General features: G+C 45.4%; 1 protein-coding gene across 2 annotated transcripts in view; it reads right to left on the bottom strand.

Annotated features, from left to right (window-relative positions):
* LOC139054394 (transcription elongation regulator 1) overlaps positions 1–20,156 on the bottom strand; it is a 317,005-nt gene that overhangs the window by 254,488 nt on the left and 42,361 nt on the right. For both annotated transcript variants that reach the window (XM_070531327.1, XM_070531328.1), the window contains exon 2: positions 17,049–17,253. In XM_070531327.1, coding sequence (XP_070387428.1) covers positions 17,049–17,253 — 205 coding nt within the window. The remainder of the gene's footprint in view (positions 1–17,048; positions 17,254–20,156) is intronic.

Below are 20,156 nucleotides of genomic sequence, written 5' to 3'. Positions count from 1 at the left end.
TTCATACCCTGGCGTAGTTTCTATGTTACTAAATTTAAGAACTAAATCATCACGTGGTCCCAACAACCTTCCTAACGTGTTTCTGAAGAGATATGCTGAATCTGTTGCAAAGTTTCTAGTTATTCTATTTTGTATTTCATTACTTCATGGACAATTACCGAGCGACTGGAAGATAGCCAGGGTTGTGCCAATACACAAGAAAGGTGACTGTGCATTACAGTCGCCGACCGATTTTCCGGACTCCGAAAATTCGGACATGCCCGATTATTCGGTCAGCTTCGCGGCACCGCCATTCTCCCCATAGACCATAATGTATAACAACTGCCGAAAGTTCGGACACCTTGCAACCTCTCGTCTGATTTTTCGGACACTCCTTGAGCCAACTCGGTCGAGAGCACCATGCACCGACTCTAACCGGCACATGGTTCGACTTTCTGAACGCCATTTTTGTTTTGAACGGAGCTTCCTTGCCGCCCCCCACGAAGTGGCGCTACTGGAGATCCCCGCTCATCATCATCGTTTCTGCCTAGTTTGATAGAGTGGCTCGGCAGCAGTTCCAGTTTCAGCTTAGTAAGCCATGTCAAGACAATCCAGCAGCTGATGTTTCTTCGCGCACGAAACTGCGATCAGACCGTGTTTTTTCGTTTGTGTGACTAGTGTCGGCATGGTGGTGTTTGCTTTGTGTGCTGTGTCGAGGTTTCGGTGATCCAACGCGGCATACGGAAACATCGCGTCAAGTTTCTAATGGCGCCGACAGTGCCCGCGCAGACTGCGCTGCGGAATGCCGGCAAGCGGGTGCCGGGAGGCCTAAGATTTGTCGCCTTCCGATGTGCTCCCTACCGACGCGGAAAATGTTCTGCAGAGACTTGCGCAGTGGTTGCATTGCGATTCCGGACACCGTCTCATTGACAGTTTCACAGGTGCTGACACTGCTGTACTGACATGCGCAGAACTCGACGACGGCGAGATCATTTGTCAGGTTTCTGCTGCACCGCCGGAGGATGACCGAGTCGGAAGTTGACGCATCATGTGCTTGCTACGCTGCCGTCGCATGCGGAGCGTGTACAAGCAGTGACTGTGCTTTCAGCCGCCTATAGTGACCGTACAACCCTCTCCGAGATTCAGGCTTATCTAATTACCGTATTTACATGATTGTAAGTCGACCCCTTTTTTAATATTTGAAAGTCTGAAGTTGGGGGGTCGACTTACAATCGAAACCAAAACATGGCCCCGCCAAAAAAAGCAATACAAGCAAGAGCTACAACGTAGTTACAATTTTATGTTTGCTCTATGGCACTACCCGTATCTAGCGCCACTGTTCCCATTTGCGGCGGCACCCTCACAACGGCGGCGCTTGCGGGGAGTATCGGTAGTTCATAGAAGAGCAGACACCACTCTTGGGTTTCTCTTTCTCTGTTTAAAGGCTAGACGCGTTCCACTTGAGTGCCGGCTACGTGCTACATCTCTGCTTCCCCAGTCGTCATGAGTGCTGCAGGCCCACTAATCGTTCGGCACTCGTTCACAGCAGCGTTCAAGGGGGCTGCCATCCTTTACGCCGAAGAAACAAATCACTGCGCAGCGGGCCGCAATTTCGATGTTTCTAAACGGGTGGTGCGAGAGTGGCGACTGCAGTGAAGCGAAATTTTCACCCTGTGACGGCAAGTGACAAATTTCCCACGTGCCGAAGTCTGGACGCTTTCCGGAGCTGTACGCTAAGCTTGCGGCGTACGTCGCTGAAATGCGTGATCGGTCCCTGCCATTGAAGTGCGACGTGATCATGAAACAAGCCCGGACCTTTGCCTTAATTTTAAGGTTCTGCTCCGCCGCGAGTACAACGAGTAGCTGGCGGCAGAAGACTGCGAAATTACGCCAACCGGACCTGTCAAAAGAGCCTCCGTGATGGCTGCGTGTGGTTGGGTGCATTTGGCTTGGGCTGCTGTTCTGCAAGATGTCTTGGTGCGGTCGTTTGCCAAATTTGAAATTTCGCTGGACCACGACGCGCTGTGGGACCGCAGCAACGATGACGATGGCAGCACTAGCGAAGACGAGTAGTCGAATTACCATGTCAGCTACTAATAAATTTTCGTTATCGAATGCGCCCTCGGGTATGCTCTCTTATTTTTTTTTTCGGTCAAGCGATCGGTCAAGTGTAAGTCGACTTACATTCGAGTCGACTTACAATCGCGTAAATACGGTATGCGTAAACTGAACAGCGTGCAACGGCGCATTCACGATTTCTTCAAGCCTACTGCCGAGCCCGAATAAGTGCGTGGAAATAAAGGATTTCATTTTTCTTTTTCTTAATCTGCTTTTTCGGACACCTGTTTATTCTGACATTTTCGCAGTCCCCGTGAGGTCCGAATAAACAGTCGGCAACTGTATTGCAATATTACCGTCCAATATCACTTACATCATCATGTTGTGATCTAATCGAACATATTATTGCCAGCCAGATTAATGAATTTTTATATGCGCACGCAGTCCTCTCTCATTTCCAGCACGGGTTTAGGAAAGGATACTCAACAATTTCACAACTAGTGACAGTAATACATTCACTCGCTTCATGTCTCGATAAGAACGGGCAGATTGATGCAATATTTCTCGACTTCAGTAAAGCTTTCGATAGTTCCCCATGACAAACTAGTATTAAAACTTGGATGCATTGGCCTCCCAGAAATTTTAATCATATGGATATCAAACTATTTAACCAATCGCTACCAATTTGTAGCAATTAATTTGCAACAAGCAGGTTGCCTTCCGGTCGGCTCTGGCGTTCCCCAAGGAAATGTGCTGGGGCCATTATTGTTTTTATTATATATTAATTACATTACTACTGAACTTGATCTGAATGTCCAAATCAGGTTGTTAGCGGATGATTATGTGCTTTTTAAAGAAATAACTTCAATTAACAACCAAATCCATCTTAACCCTTCTCTTGCTAAGATTTTTGAATGGTGTGAAACGTGGGACATGAAACTTAACACTGATAAGACCGTCTTTCTTTGTTTCTCTCGCAAAAAAAGCTCCGCTTTCTTTAAAATACAGGCTAGGTTCGTCACCTTTGCTGGAAAAGATTAAATATAAGTATTGGGGTGTCACACTTACTAATACTTTATCATGGAATTTACATATAGATAACATCTGCTCTTCCGCATTCCGTAAACTATACTTTTTAAGACATAAGCTTAGAAATTCTCCCCCTAGCGTACTTGCTTACAATTACTTGCTTACAATTCACTAATTAGACCAAAACTTTAATATGCATGCATTGTCTGGGACCCATTTAATAAACACAATATCACCCGCCTAGAAAAGGTACAGAGAAAAGCTGTAAGGTTTATATACTCTAAATTTTCCCCATGTGACTCACCCTCTGAATTAATGCAGATTAATGGTATCCAATGTCTTGAACAAAGAAAAAATTTAATTTCCAACTTCTTTGCTTGCTTTAGAGTCAAGAACTAGCTATTAACCCTTCTCCATATCTGTCGCTTTCAACGTCGAGGCATACACACCACCATCATCCTAATTCCCTGACGCCGTATTTTGTGTGAACAGATTTATTCAAGTTTTCATTTTTTTTCCTCGCACTGTAACCGGCTGGAATGATTCTTTATTGCCTTTCGACACACTTTGATGTTTTTAACTTTGTTATTATTGTTTTGTTGCCATTTAACGCACCCTGCTTGGACCTGTACAAGGTTTGCAGTATTGAATAAAGAAAGAAAAGAAAGAATTGCAAAAATAAGTGCTGTAGACTCACATACTGACCAAAATCACTGATGTTGTACACTTTGCTTTCCGGTCAAACCCCGTTATAAAATGCACGGACCCTTTAGAACCCCATAACTGGTTGACATGTTATTCTAGGCTTATTTGAGCTAGTGCAGAGTCAATATAACGAAGTTGTACTTGCAGCAAAAAACTTGATTAAAATTGCAAATTTCGTTGGAGTTTTAAAGTTTCAGCAGCAAAAACATTTTAACGAATTTCCAAAACATTTCGGGTGGAGAGTATTTTGTGAGTAAAGTAAGCCCTTATAAAGCACTTGCAAGAATGTCAGGCCACAACAACACGGTTATGAGCACCAGTGCATGCAGTGCAAATTGCACCTAGAGCAATGCATCGGCGTGTCTCACGGTGTCCAAGATTTGCACATGTTGAACTGCATGGCACGTAATTCTTGGATGCCATTATGCCTAAAGCCATAATCACGTGGCACCCACAAATTTTTTAAAAAGTGTAAAAAGATATGGAAACTCATCCTGAGGAAAAACAAAATGTTGCAGTTTTGCCGGCAGAACATTGATGGTGATAGAAAAGAGACAACTACATGAAGTGCTAGCTTAATCAATGTCATGCATGCTCAGGTAAACAGATCCAACTTGATGACCATGAACACTCACCATCACAATGTGAGTGAACACTATGTACATGTGTCTCAGAAACTTTACATTACACAGCCGCCAACACTAGACGCACGGGAACGCAATGCACATCAAGGCACCAGCCATCTCACCACGGCGTTTGCACTTGCTGCAGGTTACCTCCTAGATACGGTGCATGGAACATATATAGAAAGCCATGCACAGCCATGGCAGGTGTAGAAAAGGAGAGGCATGCACAGTCAGGAGAGGACAAATAGAGATGAATCCCTTGGCTGCCCCCTCTCCCTCTGTGCATGCTTGTTCACTTCCTCCCCACCTCCTTTCCACCAAAGGAATTGTCAACTCTCGTGCTTCTCCAATCATTTTGAGCTGCCAAATGCTTCCTGCATACCGCATCCCTGCGCGTTTCGACGACATTTTTCTCTCCCGAACTTTTAATAAGAAAGGATGCCTGCAAATAACTTCTGCCTCGGCCGACATTTTTATAGCTTTTTCCTTGATTTACCAGCCATACAGACTCCACGTATATGCTTGAAATGGCCGAAAACTTTGTTAAATCGAAACCATGTGATGAAATTAGTTCGTTCAGTCAAGGAAAAAAAATACATGTTTTCAATGAAACTACAATTCGGAAATTACAACACTCCATTTCACTGCAAATTTAGTTAAACCAAGGTATGTTATCCCAGTTTGACTGTATTCGTATTCGCTGCTGGCTCCAATGCGACGTGGAACCTGCTGCAAGAATCATGTCACACCTTGCAAGAGAAAGTGGCCGAGGAGCAGACTACTGTCGCCCTCAGCTTCGTAACTCTCCCCTGCAATAGCCAAGGTACACAGGCATTTACACCTGGAAGATTTACTTTCGGCACTCTTGGCTATCGCACATTAGGACCCATCTGGTCCTGCACCTTCCACCTTCTCCACCCCCACAGTTCAGGCAGTTTCTTCTTCCCTACAGCATTAGGCAGCTGAATGAACTTCCTGGGAGCTCCCAGACATAAGCCATGACTGCCACCCTAGTGCTGTGGCTTTTGCTTGTATGTCTCTAGAATTAATGAAAGGATTTTGAAAGAAAGACTATGAACGCGCTGTGCCGCCTATGTGCATGTGGAGAAGGGGTGAGCAACATGTCTCACACTTGTGGAGATGCTGGACTCTCATGCATCCCCTGATGTTTTCTCAGCATGACTCTCGCGTCTCCTGTAATCCGACTTCTCTGCATAGGTAAGTGCCAACAGCAGTCAGTATGGTTGCAGTATATTACGAGAGATGGCGTGAGGGAGCAGGCTGTTCCGCTTTCGCTTGAGGTCGGTGAGCAACACGGATGCTTTGTGCGTGCGCCGATCCATGCTTTGAGGGATCGTCCTGAGAAAAGCTTAGGAGCACGACGCTGGAATGGATGAACATAATTGTTTAAATGTGCCACCACTCACGTGATCGTACACGCGAACGATTAGGCATTGGTGTCCAGCATGAACACAAACATATTCGCTTGCTGTCCGGTTGCGGCGTGTTGGACTTCCTCGATTTGTAACGTGCCCATTGCCATGTTCTGTGGATAGTCATTCGGCTAGCAAGCATTACTGTACAAAAGGCGCAATAAATGTCCTTGTGATTGTTTGCACTACTGTGTTGTCGTTTCTTTGTCCCAAAAGCATGTGTGAGATCCCATAACCTCAGCTAGCTGTTGCCGGGCGCATTAGCCCCCCCCCCTTCCCCCCCTTGAATGAAGTTGGTTATAACAAGCTGAGGATGTGCTGGTGGGCGAGTTGGTTATACATGATTACAAAGAAGGCGCCAAATAAAACAACAGACGGAGGAAAGAGACCTTGTCTCGTGTCTCCTTCCTTCGTCTGTTGTTTTATTTGGCGCCTTCTGTGTAATTATAACAAGCTAATGCATATAATGAAATAATCATAATTGCCCTTCGAACTCCCATAGAATCCATTGAAATTTCATTTAAACATAAATTCCATGATAACTGAACACAAACATTTCTTTAGTTCACAATAAAGACTTGCTCATAATTTCACACTGGCTGCTTGCTGTGCTGCTAGCAACTCGTCTGATGAAGCAGTTTAGAATTCCAGCTAGCTGTCTTGCATTGCACAGAAACAGAAACACTGCAGTGTTGGTGCAGCTGGAAGTCGCACCAACACTCAACTAATTACACTGACTTCTGCACTAAGGGCATACAGCACGGCATGCCTATGTGTAGGCTGGAATTAAATGCCAACAGCGAAGCACACGCCTTGTGGTGCATGCAGGAAGGATGCTTTGGCATATGCAGTGCTGTCAACTGTGCCCACGATAAAGAGCTGCACTTGCGCAGTCAAGGTGTTTTTTATGTCCTGCAATCGTATTTTATAATAGTTTATTCAATTTCCAATAATTTTGCCTTTCGTGACTGCCTCAGACAGTCACTCGGTAGGACAAAATGACAAGAATGAAATATGTACATGTAGATCGTTACAAAACACATGAAAACTTCCATTCTTCTTGCTATTCATCATGTGATGGCACTCCACGACTACTGCCTGCATCACCACTTGGTGCAACGACTGATAAAGAATAACAGAAATTGAGAAAAACAATCCTTACAAAATATGATCTCTGCTCTTATGTATTGGCGTTTTCTTGAATAAACAGTATACATGAACATGCCACCAAAGCTACTGATGTCGTGGAGGCTTGTTGCTGGACACTAGCATAAAAAAATTTTTTTTTAGCTGCTGTTGTTATTCAGAAGTGTCCACTTGCACACAGCAACACGCGCTGTACCTGATCACGAGGCATGCTCACAAAACACTGATAGGACTTCTGGCGTCGCTAGATAATTGAAAAAATGGGATTAGTCTTGATCAAGAAGTTGTAGTAGAAAAAAATTTTGATGGCCCTGTGGCAGTGCCCTGCAGGCTCTTGCATCAGCTATGGCTTGGCCATGCAGTAGCTCTCCATAACACGCCCTCCTCAGTGGGATATGCTAATCTTGACTCCCGCTTTAACTTAATTACAGCAAAATTTAGCTTCAATTACATGTCGGGGAAGCACAGCATCAATATTTTAAACTGCTGCTACCAACCGAGTATCAACTGTATGAGTGTGCAATTATAGCTGAACCCTGCCACAGCAAAACAAACAGGAGGTACGAAAATACAGTAAAACCTCGTGGATACGATCCCGTTACATATGATTTCCCAGCGTCAACGTTCGTGATAGAGAACGCAAAAAATAACCCTATATTTTCTTACCAGTTCACATGTTCCCAGAAAACACGATTTTGGCACACACGTACATAGCCAAACGGTGATCTTAAGGTGCGTTTTCCGGCTTGTAAATCATATGTAAACAAGGAAAGGCGCGAGGTGCACATGATCGAGAACACTAGCTGCTCGCTGTAGCCACTTCCCCGCAATACTACTTGCCTGCCCATCTGACGTGAAAGCACCGGCACGCACTCAGTTTCCTATTGTAACAGCAAATCTTCTCCCTGGTCGTCGCACACCACATTTAGAGTCATTGCCACCAACTCTATTACGATAACCATCTTTACCTATCTGTTTCACAGAGCATGTGGCGTAGTGCCATTAAAAGCATACTGCACGGTTTTAACAGCAATAATCCAAATGTGCTGCCAGTCCCTGCTGCAGGCGGCATGAACTGAGTGTCATGTTTTGCTCTGGTGTCATCATGGTATCATATTCCAGCGTCGCCCGACCAGCTCTTAGGTTCCGGTCTTCTGTCGCCATCTTATAACACTACGCAAGAGGAAAACGACACCATGTGTCTCTCTCAGGTCGCTCAGGCCAGACAAGCTCCACACGCATCTCATGCTGCAACGATTCGCCCCATGTGGACACATCAAAACTTCTGGCCGAAATTCCTTCCTCAAAGAAACTGCTGACCCAGGCCTAATTTAACGGGCACAAACATAAGCTTGCCGAAGTCGCAAAAACTACAATATGCGTCTCGATCCGCTCAGGCCCCACCAGCTCTGCACATGTCGGCGTCTCATGCTGCAACAATTCGCACAACACTTCACATTACGTAGATGTCAATTACAATTGAGCCTACCAAATTTATTAAAGACTTTGCATCACACGTTTTCCCAGTTAGTACATTTTTTTCTCGCATTTTTATCCAAAACATATGAACAAGGTTCCGATGTATTTGCTGCAGTAGGAACTTCCATTGTGAAATCTGTCGAAAACCTATAGCAAATTTAAATTAGTAGTGCATAAACATTATTCGTTTGTAAAATGCACTCCGTGCTGCCTGTTTTTTTTTTCCATGGAAGAGGTGTAATGAAGCAGCTCACATTCAATCAGCATTTGTGTATCATGCAAGATCATGTTACGGCGACATCTGCATATGTCAGTCAGCCACAGTGCCCCTTTATAAGCATGACCGATTGCTGCATAAATTTGGTCTTGTTGCACCTGTCTGACGGCAACATGGCAGCGCCATCATGGCAACAGCATCACCATATGTGGTCACAAAGCACCTTAACACACAAGTACACAATCCGTTAAGGGTGTAAATAGTCGAATACAGTCACCAACAGCTAATTTGGGCTCGATGGAGACCAATAATAATCCAAATAATTGAGATTATGAAATAACGGGCTTGCCAGACTGCATATTCATTGTAGAGTGGTATACCGCAGCCACTATGTAACAAATTTTCGAGCTCAGAGCAGTTTAGGGGCCCTTTAAAGTGCACTGCGGCTCCATGAAAAAGCCAGCATATGGAAGGTTTGGCTTGTTTTGAATGTGGCTTGGCATGAAACATTGTGATGATTGAAAAAATAAAAGATTTTCAGAAAAAACTTAGCATCAGAACTGTTGTTCTAATCTGCTGCATTCAAAAAGTTTTCCCACAAGAACTAGGGGTGTGCAAATATAAAAATTTTCGAACCTGAATACTTAGCTTCAAATATTGAATAATGATGTCCACATGCATTTATTAGCAAGTTGGGTTATTGTAACATGTTGGAACATCGCAATTACATTGTCAATGGTAAAAAATTAGAGCAATAAGCCATTAAACTAAAGGACTGTGTATGATTACCTGTTAAATTGCAAAATTTAGTCATTCCTGTGATATCCTGTTTCGATATCCAGTTTCAGTTTCGAATGGTTATGACTGCTAGCGCCACTCTGCGTCCAACGCTGTAAGTGTACCCTGCCGTGTTTCCTTTCCCCTCACTGGAATAAATGCATTCTTGGTCTGGTTCCCACTGGACCACAATTCCCACTAGCTGTTTGTTCTCGACAACCTGTCATCATCACCAGCCTGTTTTATGTACACTGCAGGTCGAAGGCTTCTCCCTAGGCTCTCCAATTACCCGTCCTGCGCCAACCAATTACAACTAGCGCCTGCGAATTTCCTAATTTCATCACTCCACCTAGTCTTCTATTGTCCTCAATTACGTTTCCCTTCTTTAGTACCCATTCTGTAACCCTAATGGTCCAATGGTTAGCTAACCTGCACATTACATGACCTGCCCAGCTCTATTTTTTTTTCTCTTGATGTCAATTAGCATATCATCTATACCAATTGCTCTCCGAGCCAACCCGCTCTCTTTCTGTCTCTTAACGTTATGCCTAGTAATTTTCGTTCTATTGCTCTTTGCGCGGTCCTTAACTTGTTCTCAAGCTCCTTTGTCAATCTCCAAGTCTCTGCCCCATAGGTCAGCACTGGTAAAATGCACTGATTGTACACCTTCCTTTTCAATGATAATGGCAAGCTTCCAGGCAGGAGCTGGCAATGTCTGCCATATACGATCCAGCCCATTTTAATTTTTTTTTTTTAATTTCCTTCTCCTGGTCAGGGTTCCCTGTGATTAATTGACCTAGGTAAACGTACTCCTTCACAAACTCTAGAGGCCGACTGGCGATCCTGAACTCTTGTTCCTTTGCCAGGCTATTTTATCATTATCTTTCCCTTCTGCATATTGTGGGGTTCTCCTCCCGTACTCTTGGGACAAAGGAACGACAACACAGTAGTGCAAACAATCACAAGAGCATTTATTGCACCTTTCATAGATCAATGCCTGCTAGCCGAGTTGCTATCCACAAAACATGCCGATGGGCGCGCGACAAATCTAGAAGTCCCGACTTACCGCGACCGGATAGCGAACGAATATGTTCGCCCCATGCTGGATCCCAACGCCTGAACGTTCGCGTGTACGGTCACGCAAACGGTGGTGCGTTCCAAGGCGGCCACGCGAGACGGTCTCGCAGAAGCATGGGTCGGCACGCGCGCGGGACGTCCACGCTATTCGCCGACCCGCCGGGAAAGAGGAAGCGCCTTGTCTCCTGGCGCCCAAGTAACCTTGCCTGTTGGCGGCGTTAGCAGCGCAACACTCGCGCCCTCTCCCGCACTGCGCTTTAACCACATCGACCGCCGCGGCCATCACGCAGGCCACGCGGCGAAGCCGGATTACAGGAGACGCACGATGCGAGAAAAACATCAGGGGACGCGCGAGAGTCGCGCATGCCCACAATATTAATCTTCAATCCCACTCATACACTCTCTCTGTTATGGTCCTCAATCATTTGTTGTAACTCATCTGCATTGTTGCTGAATAGAACAATCTCATCGACAAACCGAAGGGTGCCGATATATTCGCCGTCGATCTTCACTTCCCAGTTTAATAGCTTGAATACTTCCAAGCTCGCAGTGAATAGCATTGGAAAGATTGTGTCGCCCTGTCTGACGCCTTTCTTTATAGGCATCTTCCTGCTTTTCTTGTGTAGAATTAATGTAGCTGTACAAGCTCTGTAGATATTTTCCAAGGTATTTACGTAAGCGTTCTGTACACCTTGATTACGTAATGCCTCTATGACTGCTGGTATCTCTATTGAATCAAATGTTTTTGCATTCATGAAAGCCATATAAAGAGGCTTATTGTACTCTGCGGATTTCCCGATAACCTGATTACTGACATGGATGCGATCCATTGTAGAGTATCCCTTCCTGAAGCCAGCCTGTTCCCTTGGTTTACTAAAGTCCAGTGTTGGCCTTATTCTATTGGAGATTATTTTGGTAAATATTTTATATATTACTGGGAGTAAGCTAATGGGCCTATAATTTTTCAATTCTTTAACGTCTCCCTTTTTGTGGATTAGTACAATGTTTGCATTCTTCCAGTTTTCTGGGACCCTTGCAGTCGATGGACACTTCGTATTAAGTGCAGCCAGTTTTCCAAGCATTATGTCTCCTCCATCTTTGATTAATTGATTGTTGTATTCATATAGGAGGTTGTAGCCAAGTACTGCACCAGGGTGGTCAATCCTGCTCTGGTGAGAGAGTGCGTTACCGGTTCTGGTCACCGGAATCAGGCTGCAGTCCAGCGCTGTTTATGCAATTTTATCAACACGCATATATATATATTTTTTTTAATCCGGTGGAAAATTTCGCGGCACCGGGATTCGAACCACAGTCCTCTTGCACGTGAGGCGGATGCTCTACCTCTACGCCACCGCTGCACGGAAATCAAGAAAGAGAAATGGGTATGGGCAGGACATGTAATGAGGAGGAAAGATAACCGATGGTCATTAAGGGTTACGGACTGGATTCCAAGAGAAGGGAAGCGTAGCAGGGGGCGGCAGAAAGTTAGGTGGGCAGATGAGATTAAGAAGTTTGCAGGGACAACATGGCCACAATTAGCACATGACTGGGGTAGTTGGAGAAGTATGGGAGAGGACTTTGCCCTGCAATGGGGGTAGCCAGGCTGATGATGATGATGATTATCTTTGATTAAATTGACTGTTATTCAGGGTGTCTACCAAGTTGACATTTCCAAATTCCCTGAGTTTTCCAGGTTTTGCCTGAGTGCCTGTGCAAATTTCCCTGAGTGATGGAGAACTATGTTTCATGTCAATAATAATAATATATGGGGTTTTACGTGCCAAAATCACTTTCTGATTATGAGGCACGCCGTAGTGGGGGACTCCGGAAATTTTGACCACCTGGGGTTCTTTAACGTGCACCTAAATCGGGTGTTTTCGCATTTCGCCCCCATCGAAATGCGGCCGCCGCGGCCGGGATTCGATCCCGCGACCTCGTGCTCAGCAGCCTAACACCATACCCACTGAGCAACCGTGGCGGGTTGTTTTATGTCAAGACGGACAAACCACATCGCCTGATGAGTCTCTAGTAAACACATGAAAAAAATAAAAAAGCGACTTAATCCAATTTGAATACTAAGGAGTAGGGTTTATGTTATACAAAAGGAGAATAGAAGGTAGGGGTTAGTAAAATGCACAGCAAATAAAGTGTCTTCGAAAAAAATTGCAAATGGACTCGCACATTCTCAAATACGAATAAAAAGGAGATGCACATACAAGCAAATATTTTCGAATGTTAGCTATTTCCATCAACTGATAGCAAGCTCAGTGGTATGAGGCCCAAACTCTGTCACAATTGAGATTCTCTCTCAACAGCTCATAAGTCAACCTCTACGGTCCTGACATATTCTCAGCCCGCGCACGACGCCTGAGTGTTGTGTTTCACTGCTTTAAAGGGTTTGTTTTGGTTTGGATGAGGTACACCTGCATTTCGACATCAGCCAAAATTTTTTTTTGAGCTCAAGCTACTTCAAAATGGCGGCAGCAAGCTTCCTTTCCCGTTTATTCCTCAATGCGTAGATCATTTCTGTTCTTGAAGATTTGAAGCACCTTGGTTAGTTGCACAGTCCACGACCAATTTTTCGAACTCCCTAGAGGCCGCGAAAACGTCCGAAAAATCGGCCAGTTCGAAAAAGATAAATGCATGTCATTTATTGCCCTTAGGGGCTCAAACCGCCACAGGCACGTTCGAAAACGCTCTGAAGGTTTGTCGGTACACATATTAGGCATATCGGTGCTCGTACTGCGACAGAAAATACCGGGTGCCCGTGTGTATAATTAAGGAATACCTACTGTGTTCCGTGGCAATAGCCCCTTCCCACGCTTGTTATGCTTCACTGCAATACTTTTGCGTATGCTTCACCAAGTAACATTTCTGTATAGAGGCGAAGCTAACTTTCGGGAACCAGCATTATGCAACGCACCGTGTTTTCCAAGTTTCTAAGTTAATTGCGAGGACCACAAAGGCGGAGTCCGTGCCATTATAGTGCCATTGCTGACAGCAGCAAATTCTTTCAATAAAAAACTCGGCACTCAACAGCAAGAAGCTTCATAGCGAACGTCGAAGCAGCTAGGCCTAGCGTTGCCGCAGTGGTGGCAACGGCTGCCAGCGGATCTGCGTGCGAGAGTGAAAAAACTAGAACGGCAGCTGTGGTACCTTTGATTATTGCCGTTTCGGACCTGCGGCCGCAGCAAAACGTACGGAAAATCGGATGGCGAAGAGTTCTTGCATCCGAAATTTCACACGTTCTGATATGACTCTATGGGGTACGTGGCGGTGCCGCGAAGCCATCCAAATTATGGGAATCCGGAAAGTCGGTCGTTGACTGCACACTGGCAACACCTCCAGCCGACGACAGGGCGTCAAAGACGATTGATTACGATTCCTGTCTGTTGCTCGAGCCAGCATTACCGCGACTTTCGAACCTTTCAATAATATTGCCGCTAATTTTCCCTGATAGAGACCCAAATTCCCCGAGTTTTCCCTGACTTTTTCCGGACTACTCAAAATCCCTGAGAATTCCCGGTTTTCCCGGTTGGTAGACACCCTGTTATTTCATCATCTCCTGCCACTCTTCCTTGCTTCATGTCTTGCAAGGCCCTTCTGACCTCATCGCTAGTTATAGGAGGAGTTTCTGTATCCCGTACATTACTGTTTCCCATTGAGGTATCCTGACTCCTCTGGGTACTGCACAGGTCAATATAGAATTCTTTAGCTGCTTTCATTATATCTTCGAGATTGCTGATGATTTTACCCTGGTTATCTTTCAGTGCATACATCTTGGTTTGTCCTATGCCAAGTTTCTTTCTCACTGATTTCAGGCTGCATCCATTTTTTACGGCTTCTTCAGTCTTTTTCACATTATAGTTCCAAACATCACTTATTTTCACCTTGCTGATCAGTTTTGACAGTTCCGCGAATTCCATCTTATCTCTGGAGTTGAACACATTCATTTTTTGTTGTTTCTTTATTAGATCCTTTGTTACTTGGGAGAGCTTGCCAACTGGTTGCCTTGGTGCCTTGCCTCCCACTTCAATTGCTGCCTCTGAAACCTACCTAGTAACGGTTTCATTCATTAGCTCTATGTCAACATCATTTCTCTGTTCTAAGGCTGCAAAGTTGTTTGAAAGTACCAGCCTGAATTTGTCTGCTTTTACCCTTACTGCCTGTAGGTTGACCTGTTTCTTCTTGACCAATTTTGCTCTCTCTCTCTTCAAATTGAGGTGAATCCTAGCCCTCACTAACCTATGATCACTGCGCTTTACCCTACCTGTCACTTCTACACCCTGCACTATGCTGGGATCAGCAGAAAGTATGAAGCCAATTTCATTTCTTGTTTCACCATTAGAGCTTTTCCAGGTCCACTTTCTGCTGCTATGCTTCCTGAAAAAGGTGTTCATTATTCGAAGCATATTCCTTGCTGCAAATTCTACCAGCATCTCTCCTCTAGCGTTCCTAGAATCGACACCGTAGTTGCCAGTTGCTTGTTCACCAGCCTGCTTTTTATACCTTGTTCTATACCTTATTATACAACATCAAATGCCTGTAAACTCAGAAGCATCTGACCCTGCGCCAAACGTCACTCATTGCATTTGCTGTCAAGCAATAAGCTCAGGATTGGGCACGGCACTGCAAAAGAGTGCACCCATGCTGTCAGCAAATCTGTACCTCTTGCTATCGAGGCTGGCTTTCATGCAGAGCTTATATGTACAGTCGCGTTCATAAATTTGGAGACCATGCGAGCCCGTGGCCATGTGCATGTACGCGCTGTCTGGCTGCTCGGTGCCTGCTGTCAAGAGTATCGCGGTGCGCATGCACGTCCATCCAATCTCTCTGGCCTACTCGCTCACTCGCTGCGCACCTGCGAGCGTATCGTTCACAGGAATCCACAGCTGCCGCCACCAGTAGTGTTGTTCGCGGAGCAGCGGCGCGGCATCTTCGATCCCCTTGGTCCGACCTCGGCGATGTTTTTCTACTACGGAAGAGCCTGCTTTCCCCGCTTCTGTCACAGCTGTCTGGCCGATACCACGATGTAAGATATCTAATCTTAAGGTGTAAACGCGCGCATTGATAGCAGCGGGTACCTATCAGCGGTACGACGCAACTTCAAGACAGAAGATGTTTCACTGGTTTTATGTCCCGTTGGTATGGCAATGGCGCTTCACGGAAAATCCGAAGTGATTGAGTGACGCACGAAAGTATAATTATATATATTTATAGGTCACCATGGTGAGGGGAGATGGTGGGGGAGAGGGCATCGCCGGGCTAATGAGCAGATAAGGCAACGCGTCGCCGCCTGCAGACGCCGTTCTCTGGTTGGTTGTATTATGCGCGCGTTCCTTGTCCGCGCAAGCCACCGCCCGCGTTCAAACTGAAGTTGCGTCATCGCACCAATAGGTATCCGCTGCCGTCACCGGGCTGATGGAAGCGCGCCGTTGCAACTTTAGCTGGTCGATCGTGCCTCAGCAAGCCGAGAATGTTCCCCACCTAAGGGGACATATCTTGCAACGTGGCCGATACACACCACTCGCGCCTTCTGCGGAGCGGGGCGTTCCTGGCACAGAGTGCTATCGTCAGCAGAATGTCAGGTTCGAAGAAGCGCTACTCATTGTCAGGCTTTCACGCTGCTATGCTCAGATATTTCCACTGTGTTATCGCGCCTTCCTATTGGCAGACAAAGACGTTGTTTGAGAAACCTTACACTGTGAAAGTATACAAGAGCATTTTGCATATTGCCACTTAGTCTTCTGCAAGCATGCCGCCAGCTGGACAGAGCGCGAAACGAACAAAGATCTCCGATCGCGCCCCTGGTGACAACGAACGCAAATTACGATAATCGGCCCACGCGCCGGTGCACAGCGAGCGGACACGCAGGCCAGCGAGATAGGATGGACGCGCATACGCACTGCGATACTCTTGACAGCAGGCACCGAGCCGCCAGATGGCGTGCGCATGCACACGGCCACGAGCTCGCATGGTCTCCAAAGTTATGAACACGACTGTACAGTGGCTAAGCATGCTTTACAGGCGAAATTTCGCCAGCAGCATGTAATTATCACAAAATTCAGCACAAAAGTCACACGTTCTAAGATTAGATAGAAACAAATGAGAAGAACCGTGCCCGCTCCCGCACAGCCAGCAATATATTCAATTTGTTTTGAATATTTGTATCCAACCAATTTGTATTCAATCATTTTTGAATACCTAGTTTTCAAATCAAATACAAATATTAAAAATACAATATTCAATAATATTCAAAATTTTGTATTCACACATCCCTACGAAAAACTTCAAGGACCATCTTTGACAGCTCTGGCTATCATGACCATTATCACCATATTTATGCCTACTGCAGGATGGCAGCCTCTCCTAGTGACCTTATATTACCACTACTACTATCTTCCATAAAAGTGGTGCCTATCCTTTGCCTGAACATTTCCTAATCCTGTCACTTAATTGTCCACTGTCTCCCTTCCCAGATCTGGTGTGTATCTTTGGCCTTTAGTAATGCACTCTACTCACCATGCCTGGTGGTGGTCCCATACCCATTGGTGGTGGTGGACCCATGTTAGGTGGAGGTGGGAAGCTCGGGTCAAAAGGTGGCCGGTAACCAGGTGGAGGAGGCCGACCCATCATGGGCCGCATCATTGGGGGTGGACCCCGACGGCCCATCATGCCTGGCGGAGGAGGGCCCCGAAATCGTGGTGGTGGGCCCCGAGGACCAAAACTGCAATGTGGACATAAGATGCTTAACCTTCCAAGGGTCAATTTTTTTCAGCGAATTAAACTTCCAGGGTCGATTTATTTTACTGCAGATTTAAAATCTTCAGTGACTCGTTTTGAAAAAAATTTACTGCATATTTTTTAGAATGATCATAAAGTGGCACAAAAATATTTTCCATGAATAAACATGCAATGTTTATTCATAAATACAGACGGGCTGGCGTAAACACTTATAACAAAACAGATACACTGGAAGAGATATATTCCGATTCAGCACTTGGGCAGTAGTCTGCATTGAAGGTACCACCACTTGACTCACTTGCAGAAGACATACCCGCATACACGATCATAGTGTAACTGAACCGTTGAACCGTGTATGTGAGTATATGCAAGAAAACTATGTGTATCCATCAAAAACAAAAACAAAAATCAAGTCAGAAACTTGCAGTAATCTTTCATACCATCACCAACGAGGGGCAATAAGTTTTTGTGAGTCTCAAGCAAAGAAACACAGGCATGGCAGCAATGTTCATGTATGGTAGCAACATTTGTATATACCAGCAATGCCTGTGAACAGATGTAATCACACCCCTGTCAGCAATAAACGAGCGAGCATCTAGTGGTGACCCTTTGGCAGATTAGAAACCAGACAGACATCAGGTTTTTGTAACTGCGATAAACGGAAACAGCTTGCGGAATTAAAACCAATAGATTAAACAGTGAAAAAAAATTCTTGTATCCGCAAAGGGTGCCAGCATTAGCTGGGCAACAGAGAGTTGAAAAATTAGCATGTTTTTCTAACATACAGACAGCATTGCAAATATATGGCACTAACCATTTGGGTCATGATCACGGTGCCATGTATTTACGTCTTTGAGCCTCTAAGTATTAATAGGGCCCTCCAACACTTTTAATGCAATTAGCATTCTTAGGGTACTTCACACACTTTCTGAGGGCTGTCAGTCTGTCCGTATATCAATCTTTCTATCTAACCACTTTCCTGCCAAACTGGCCAGTCTATGGTCAAATGGGTAGTGCATCAAACTGCTGTGCTAAGAGGGTTCAAAACCAACCTTTCAACCAACTAGGGTCCACTGGTTATATGGCACTGGGTATAGGCCGCTGTTCAATGAACCTCTTTGATGCTGACTTAGCAAATGGCAACAATGTGCAAGTGGGTATGTACCAAACTTAAATAAAGCTCTCAGACGTTAATTTGGCACACTGGGTATGTGCAACTGGGTATGTGCAGCTCTTCAACGAACTTCCTTGACCCAGTGAGACCAACTTGGATCACTGGGTATGTGCCACTGGTAATGTGCCTCGCTCTAATGAACATCTTCACTTGTGTCACTGGCCATGTGCTACTGGGTATGTGCTGTTCTTGACTACCAAAAAAAAGTTGCGGCAGAACCCATCTCCGATTACTGTCAACGTTAATGCGTTAGCATTGATTGGTACAGTGACACAACATGTTGCCACCATCGAAACAAGTTATATATGAGGCATGTACCGCAGCAGGACTCCTCTTTTGTGCTTCCCTAAGAACACCGAGTCAACTAAAGCTGCCGCTGTGAAGCTTGTGCATGACCTCCGACATGCATGGCGCACCAGTGTGTGCGAACGCTGAGAAATGTGTCATACTGCACCCAGACTCGCTCATGCTTGTTCTTGGACTGCTGTGCCATCTAGTGATGCAGCTGAGAAGTCTGCATGTGGCCTCAGAGACAAGAAGCGTGGCATGCCAGGGCCTATGAATGCTATGAATTGTTCCCTCATTTGGCCACACATTCAGTGGCACAAACTCAGTGACTCCAGTTGTCTAGAAGTTCATTGAACAGTGGCCCATACCTAGTGCATTAATGGCGCAGCTTGCTGAAGTGTTGGCGTGAAAGGCATTCATTGAAGAGCGGCACATAGCCAGTGCAGCGGGCACAGCCTGATAACACGTCGGGTTGCTGTCTTTCAGGAACCCTTCTGTCAAGGGCTTGTTTCCACTCGGGATCAGAGAAAGTTAAGGAACATTTTTCGTCATAGTAGAGCGGCAAATTCCCAGTGGCACATACCTAGTCACCCAAGTTGGCGTCAAAGACGTTTATTTAAGAGTGGCAAACACCTACTGGCACACACCCAGTGACCCAAGTTGGCATTAAAAAGGCTCATTGGACCGAGTGGCACATACCTAGTACGCCAAGTCAGCATCAAAGAGTTTCTTCGAACAGAAGTACCTACCCAGTCCAGCATCTACAGTGACCCATGTCAGGGTGAAAGAGGCTCGTTGAACAGCGGCACGTATGCTCACATTGCCACATACAGTCCTTAGTGACCCAAATTGGTCCAACGTGTGGTTTCAAATACTGTTACCTCACCACAGCAGCCCGATGCGCTACACATTCGATGCGCGACTACCCAGTGACCCAGGTAGGTGGGAAAACAGTTAAATACAAATATACATAGAAACAAACATACAAACAAACAAATAGATACATAGATTACCCCCAAAAAGTACATGAAGTACCCAAAGAATGCCAACGCATTAAGGTTTAAAAGCTACCTGGTGCTGTGTAGAACCAAACCCATGTAACATTATATATACTCAGACAATCTTCTCCAAGTCTATATTCACATGTGCAAGCTTCGTGGTGGTGCCGCCAGTTGGCACAGAGTGTCAGAAAAAGAAGCACAAGAGAGGAGCATTTTTGAACATCGACTTGCTTAGTTGCTACACAACACTATCGACATATGAGCCAAACATTATTCCCGTACCAGCCTCAGGAGCCCACAAGTGCACTCAAAAGGCCCTGCCCCTGCTCTTTCCTTAAATTTTTCAAAACCCGCAACTTTTCAAGCAGTTTTCCTTTCATACAGTAAGCTCAATGGCTCCTTCGCAGATTTCTTCAAGCATCG

This window comes from Dermacentor albipictus, chromosome 1 (genome assembly GCF_038994185.2).
Source record: "Dermacentor albipictus isolate Rhodes 1998 colony chromosome 1, USDA_Dalb.pri_finalv2, whole genome shotgun sequence".
NCBI classification, from domain to species: Eukaryota; Metazoa; Arthropoda; class Arachnida; order Ixodida; family Ixodidae; genus Dermacentor; species Dermacentor albipictus.
This window is presented reverse-complemented; position numbering and strand designations above follow the sequence as displayed.